The sequence below is a fragment of the Ipomoea nil genome, unplaced genomic scaffold (genome assembly GCF_001879475.1).
Source record: "Ipomoea nil cultivar Tokyo-kokei standard unplaced genomic scaffold, Asagao_1.1 scaffold1770, whole genome shotgun sequence".
NCBI classification, from domain to species: Eukaryota; Viridiplantae; Streptophyta; class Magnoliopsida; order Solanales; family Convolvulaceae; genus Ipomoea; species Ipomoea nil.
The window spans coordinates 1,126,433-1,133,815 of record NW_017618198.1 but is presented as its reverse complement, the minus strand read 5'-3'; the positions used below and the strand labels follow the sequence as shown (position 1 = coordinate 1,133,815).

General features: G+C 32.5%; 1 protein-coding gene across 1 annotated transcript; it reads right to left on the bottom strand.

Annotated features, from left to right (window-relative positions):
• Positions 1 to 6,024: 6,024 nt before the first annotated feature.
• On the bottom strand, positions 6,025 to 6,993 carry LOC109192288 (WRKY transcription factor 6-like). Its single transcript, XM_019342862.1, has 5 exons — positions 6,840 to 6,993; positions 6,694 to 6,801; positions 6,509 to 6,607; positions 6,320 to 6,394; positions 6,025 to 6,273 (listed from the first exon to the last, which is right to left on the bottom strand). Exons 1-5 carry the CDS (start codon positions 6,975 to 6,977, stop codon positions 6,025 to 6,027), a joined length of 669 nt encoding a protein of 222 aa, XP_019198407.1. The 5' UTR covers positions 6,978 to 6,993.
• Positions 6,994 to 7,383: the final 390 nt, after the last annotated feature.

The window sequence follows — 7,383 nt, the reverse complement described above, 5'->3', positions numbered from 1 at the left end:
TGCACCAAAATTTGAGTCATTTATGGAAATGTCACTGCATCTTTTTTTTTTTTTAATTACATATGATCCGTTAAGTCTGGACACATGGACGATTACGATTGGTTCTCAGTTCTTTCTTGGACATTTGCTCTCACATAAGCGTGCCTATATATATATATATATATATATATATATATATATATATACACACACACATTTTAAGAGAGAAGAGAGAAGAGAGAGAGAGTTATATTACACATTTTAAAATTATACTCCCATTACTAACATGGCAATCAGTCATTACTCATTACTCACGAGATATGGTTGTTGTGTGAGTATATACTTTCTGACAATTTCCTTAGCATATTTTAAGGTAGTAACCAATATGTTGGAGGAAAAAGTTAAAGAAAAATAATATAAGTTTAAGTTTGGCGTGATGTACAATATTAGTTAAATGTTGTACTAAAAAGTTATAAACTATGATGAACAGTACACTTTCGACGGCTGCACATGTATTGAACCGCTCAAACATCGTATGGGCCAGCTAAGCCAAGAAAATGTAACACAAATAAATTAATCCGTAACATAAAAGTAGGTAGCAGGTTGCCTACTGGTCAACCTAGTTTGGAATACTTAATGGATCCACCTCTTAAATCCCTTGAAAAAGTCATCCTAGTTTGAATTGAAAAACGAATATTAAAACTTTCGTCACGTATCATAATTTTATTGATAAAAATGTAATCAAACTATTGTGTTGGTAACCATAAAATTATTAGTTCGACTTTTAGTAAGAGCAACTTATTAACTTGTTTATTTCAATCAGTCAGTTAAAGACAACATGAGTTTGTTTACTTCATTGTGGTTCTTTTCTGGCTAAGATCACAAATGATGGGGTTTACACAATTAATGCATACCATCAGATATAGTTATGAGTTTGTTTCATCGCTAAAAAGAAGTAATAAATACTGTGGGCTACTTTATTTTTTTCTCAATGAAGCATAGGATGTCATGTAAATATAAATTAAAAAAAAAAAAAAAGAAATAAAGATTTAAAAAACTTGATTGTATCTTTTTTGTCGTCTGCAAGTCCAGCTAATCAAAGATTTCCTATGTACTTAGGGTTTTGAGCAGCAACAAAATTGATCTCCATCGATCTCTGTTCAATGTTCACACTACTACCTCTTCTAATTTATCAAATTTCTAAATCAAATCGATTACAAATCTAACTTAGATTTTTAATATTACTAGTAACCGTTTGTCTTGTTGTTAATGGATTATTATATAGGGTGTTTGTATTTGTACCACCTCTAGTTAAATGAAAAGTATGTATAAAATATATTGGAATTGTAAAAATGATAATAAATTCAACAATCTTATAGGTAGTGTAAATTGCCATATGGGTGTTCATATTGTTATTTACACTATTCTGGTCAAATATGATTTACGAGATTGTATTAATAATTTTTTAAATTAATTAAAACATTAAAAAAAAAAACTTCTCGCATTCTCCGGTGAGAAGGCAGTCCAGTGGGTACGGTCGCCTTCTCACCGGAGAAGGAGACCCATTGGGCTGCCTTCTCACCAGAGAAGGCGAGGGGATGTTTTTTGTTTTGTTTTGTTTTTTTTTTTAATAATGTTTTTATTTTTAAATAAAAAAAATTAATAAATATTTTTTTAAAAAATATAATGTTTGACTACACTTAATGAAGGTGGTGCGGTGCAAATAACATTTTTCTATTTACACTACCTATAAAGATATTACACCTATCAAATGGTGGTGTAAATAGCAATTAGGGTGGTGCAAATAGAATTCCCCATTATATATATTGGTTTTTTAGGATGGGGAGATTAAATGCTTACCACTATACCAAAAGTTATATATTACTAATGAATGTGCAATTTTACAAAAATGTAAGACTGCACAACATGTAGTAGCAATTGTCAATTCAAGATCGATCAAATGTGTAACTTTATTTTCTTATATTTTTTTAATAGTCAGTGTCACGCTTTAATGACATAAACTTGATTAAATTTGACCCTCTAAACCTCCTTCTAACATAGTATGAGCTCCCCTCTTAGGTCTAGATAAATATCATTAGTACTTTCGGTGAGAATTACTACGTAGTCAGAAAGAACACCTCGTCTCTAGCTCAAGTATCATTTTACAACTAACTATCATTTGTGTACATATACAATTATACATACATTGACAACATTAATTATTGTGCATTCATAAAACTAGCAAGCAAATAAGATTTGTCATGATTAAGAATAGATTATTATTGACGTTAATTAGCGTTTACTAATATCATCTCCATGTGAGAATCGCACAATCCGACAGTGCAAATCCGGTTCATTATCTTCTGCACATGAAGTACTTGTGGTTTTAGTGGGGCAAGAATAAAGCATCAACAAAACCTTTGGCTCCACAAAATCCAATAAGAGTTTTAGGTATAATTAATTAGATTGGCAATTAAAGATCACTAAAATCACTTCATTAAAGAGACAAGATTGATGCTTAAGTCCTTAGTTTATGCTAATTAAGATTCTTAATCAACTTTTCCCAAGGTCGAATCACAATCTAGGATACCTAATCCTATGATATCATCTACATCGCGACAACATATCATATCACTTTTCACACAGTGCTTATATTATATAATCAAATAATACTTTTTGAAACGATAAAAAAGGGGCCACATAAAAGTTTGATTAATCTGATTTTTTTTTTTTTTTTTTGTGGCAATTCCATATATTTGCTTGATACAAAGATGAAGTAATACCAAGTAATTAACATAGTCATTCAGTTAATAAATATATAACTATATGATATTTAACTACAATAGTACTATAAATAAACAAATTAAAACTAAACACTCACACTGTCACACATGATTACTTACGGTGAGGCTTGATTTATCTCTCCATCATCACCTTAATCATTTATCTAGATTATATATATATATATATATATATATATATATATATATATATATATAATTGTACCGTAAAGTCAAATCAGATCCATCAATTTATAAATAAATGACAAGCCCACTTATTTGAAAACTTTGTCATTCAGTGAAACTTGGCAAAGGGTAAGAGGATAGAAGATAAATAAAGGGTTGAAATTAAAGCTAGCAACTCAAATTCTTAGATTAAAAACAATTATCATATGAATTCTTCCCTAGCTAGCTAGCTTCCGTAATTTCATCTTTGCACTATTTCTTGTCAACAACAATTGGCTAGATAATCCTAGCTAGTTTGTATAAGATCAAATTATGGTCATAATCATAATCATAATAATCAAGTTATTGATCAAGAAGCTAGCTCTACATAAAATTACATTGAATTGACACATTCATTCAGCATATCATGTATGCTATATGGCCATCCTTATCATATTTATATGTTTTGTTAAGTATTAATTTATTGAGGTAACTTTTCTTTTATTAAAATCAAAATGGTTAAACTAACATTTTAAACTTGTTATTCTAGAAGCAGATCGGAGATGTTAAGGTAGAATATTAATTATTGATTGAAGGACATTTTGATCTTTTTAATACAAAGTGCGTTGATCCGTTATATTTTTTATGTTTATTTTTTTTTTGAAAAAAATCATAATTAAAGAGCGAAATGCCTTTGTATTTAACGAAATTTGAATGCTTTTTTTTTTTTTATAAAGGACCAAAATTGGTCATGTCACAATAATACTATGACAAAAAATGAATGTTCTGATAAAAATGACTAAAAGTAGATTGTCACCTATAAATTTAGGGAAAAAAATGAAATTAACTCTACTTTTATAGACCAAGACTATGTGGTCTAAAGGTACCCGGGTTGGACTTCCATTTGGAAGGCTGTGAGTTTGAGCCTCAGTGGAGGCGTTATTGTTTCACTGGGTTGAGAAAGTATATGAATAGATACTACACTATAACAGAGACAGTAGCATTCAAAAAATTAATTAAAATAGAATAGGAAACTTCCTCTCATCCAAAGCAAAGCATAATAGGGAAGAGGGAACCGAGGATAAAGCTAGGTAAAAATAAAAAAAAAATTCAAACCCTAATAACAATTAACAGCTTAGATAGATGGCTGAATTGAATTGGGGAGATCAAATAAATTGGAGGGTTCTTTTAAATTGAGATAGATGATGAAGAATTGTGGAGGCACTTTAGTTTCATTGATAAAAAGCAAAAAAGAGAGATTTGAGCATGATGGGTTGAAATATGAAATCCAAAGAGGTACTAGGTTGTTGGCAGTAAGTAAGGCAAAAATTCCCACATTAAGATTTTCGAGTACGTGTGTTGTAGTCTCAACTGTACTACTGCTTAATTCAAACCTCTTTAGTCTTTACTCTCTTCTTTATTTATTTATTTATTTATTTATTTTTTCTTCTTCCTTTTCTTGGAAAGTTACAGGAAAGGGATGCTTTACTTCAGAATCAAGAAATAATTGTTTAGCGTATAATAATATAATATAAAACATAAATGTACATTTCAATTATCAATTTGAATTTTTAGTTGAGATTGCGTTTTTCTTTTTCTTTTTTTTTAAAAAAATATTAAATTATGCGCTCAGACATCCGCACAAATAAAAATTCTTCCCCCTCCCCCTCCCCCGCAATCGTACTTGAAATTCATCATAACATGACTTATAATAATTTGATATCAAGAATTGAGATCCACTAACTTTTTTTTTTTTTTTTTTTTTTTTTTGAATGCTACTAGCTCTATTACATTAACTTATTATTAAAGACTAAATCATTATATTAAATGAAAAGTGTTATGTCAAGAGAGAGATTAGGAGGGGTGGATAGCATTATATATATATATATACACACACACACACAAAACTAATTAGACAAAAGCTGATTTTTTTTTTTGAAAACTAGCCCCAGTAAGGCAGTAACCCCATTACACATGCATGAGACACTACCAACAAAAAAGAAGCGATAAGCAATGATGGCGAAGACAATGACAAATAAATCTATCCAATAGCGAATTAACAAAATTTAAAATAATTTCATCCAAAAGTAGTATCTACTACTTAATACCATACCAATTACAATAAGTATATATCTTGATAATTATTTTTAAAAAAAAATGCAAATTAAATATTAATTTTAATAACAACTATAATAAATTTCTCCTATATAATCTTGCACTTTAAATTACTTATTTAAATACAATCTTTGGGTATTGAAATTACTTATTTAAATACAATCTTTGGGCATTAACAATTCATAAATGGCTCGACTCGTTTGTATTTTTATATCTACTTGGAGAAAAGGGTCAAATAGACCCCTAGACATTACCCTAAAGGTCAATTAGCCCCCTAAACTTTAAAAAAGGTCAATTAAACACTCAAACATGCTAAATTTGGTCAATGAAGCCCAAAAACCGATAAATAACCTGTTTTTACCGGTCATTTTAATTCCGGCAACGAAATCCGGCCACCGGCGAATTTTTCCGGCGGCCAGCGAATTAATTTTCCGGCCGTCCGGTCGTCTTCCGTCGGAGAAGACGACCGGACGGCCGCCTTCTCCAATGAAGAAGGCGGCCGTCCGGTCGTCTTCTCCGACGGAAGACGACCGGACGGCCGGAAAATTAATTCGCCGGCCGCCGGAAAAATTCGCCGGTTTGGGCTTCATTGACCAAATTTAGCATGTTTGAGTGTTTAATTGACCTTTTTAAAAGTTTAGGGGGCTAATTGACCTTTAGGGTAATGTTTAGGGGTCTATTTGACCCTTTTCTCTATCTACTTGAGTGCCAGTAAAACATAATAGAATATATTTTATGAAATAAAATTTATTTATCGAATTTAATATGACTTAATGAATAGTGGGTTGTACCACTTATCACGTATTATATATACTAGTTTGTAGAGTGAATTCCATTTTTGGTCCTACTGTTATAGGGGCCTTTCCAATTTTAGTCCATCATAATTTTTTTTTGCCATTTTACACCCACTGTTAATAAAATTGTTCCAATTTTAGTCCAAGTTAGTATTTTCTGTCATCTTGCCGTGATTTCAAGGGTATTTCCGTCATTCTCTTTTGTTTCTCTTCTCCCTTAAGCTGTTGACGACATTTCTTTTCCCTTTCCTCACGGTAACCTCGATAGCTTGATCAACAGACTTGGAAGAATTCAACTTTGGGAGTTTATTAGGAGCCCACCTTTCTGAATCTGGATTGTCTTCCCTGGCAATCCCTTTATGCCTCGACAATTCTGTGTAGTTCCTGGGAGAACCCGCAGACAGTGTTCTTTCCTCCGATGAAGTATGAGACTGCAACGGCTAATCTGTTATCTGACCCGCCGCCGCACGGCCGCCGGGAACCAACTCCAGGAACTGTCGTTCCTTGCAATCTCTGATTCTCAGCGTTCATCTTTTCGAGCTCCACTTGCAACACTGACAGCTGCAGGCCAGATACATATATGAATTATTAATACGACATACCAAAAAAAAAAAAAAATCATACGACGAACTGTTCAAAGGTTTATGATTGAAAGGTTTATGATTGTTTTCTTACATCATTATTGGCTCGTCGCTCCTCCATATCCGATGAAACAATGTCATCCACCATGGATTTATTGCTCCCGGCGTTGGCAATTGCCAGTTGCAAACCAGTCTGCGAATGAGTTACCGGAAATGTTAGAATTGAGAAAAGCATCGATTTTTACTGGTTTTTCAACGACCCAGAAATGAAATGATTACATTTCCATTCAAATCAGCTTTGGTGACGGGTTCGCCGTGCAAGGTTATCTCCTTCTTGATGACGATATCAGCCTTCTTGTCGGAGAAGAAGTCAACTTCATTGGGCGGCTCACGTTTCTCGACGTCGAGGTTAATCGTAACCATACCATGCCAGCAGCACTACTACTGCTGGCGTAAATCGGATTCAAGCGTGGGCTCAGATTAAACCCAAAAACCGGCTTGTTCGTGAAGAACCTAGCGCGCTGATCAGGATTCTCGAGGGTCAACCCCCGACCCTTGTCCATAAATCAAAAAAATCAAGAAAATAGAAGAAACAAAAGAGAATGACGGAAATACCCCTTGAAATCACGGCCAGATGACGGAAAGTCTACCGTGGACTAAAATTGGACCGATTTTATTAACAGTGGGTGTAATGTGGCAAAAAAAATTATGGTGGACTAAAAGTGGAAAGATCCCTATAACAGTAGGACCAAAAATGGAATTCACTCCTAGTTTGTATATACACGCTTGTTAACAAGTTACTTCTGGGAGGTGACATTTAATAAAGTAGTTTATATATATTGGTATCCCCTTTCCCTTATAATTAAAAAAAAAAAAAAAAAAAAAAAAAAAAAAAAAAAAAAAAAAAAAGAGGTAAGTTACAATCCACGTAAACCGCGTACGGTACGGTTCCCACAATATTGCGCTATG

Coding starts and splice junctions, on each gene's coding strand:
- LOC109192288 (XM_019342862.1), bottom strand. CDS start 6,977: ATGGACAAGGGTCGGGGGTTGACCCTCGAGAATCCTGATCAGCGCGCT. Junction 6,802..6,839: donor GTAGTAGTGCTGCTGGCATG/GTATGGTTACGA, acceptor GAGAAACGTGAG/CCGCCCAATGAAGTTGACTT. Junction 6,395..6,508: donor AGCGACGAGCCAATAATGAT/GTAAGAAAACAA, acceptor TCTGGCCTGCAG/CTGTCAGTGTTGCAAGTGGA.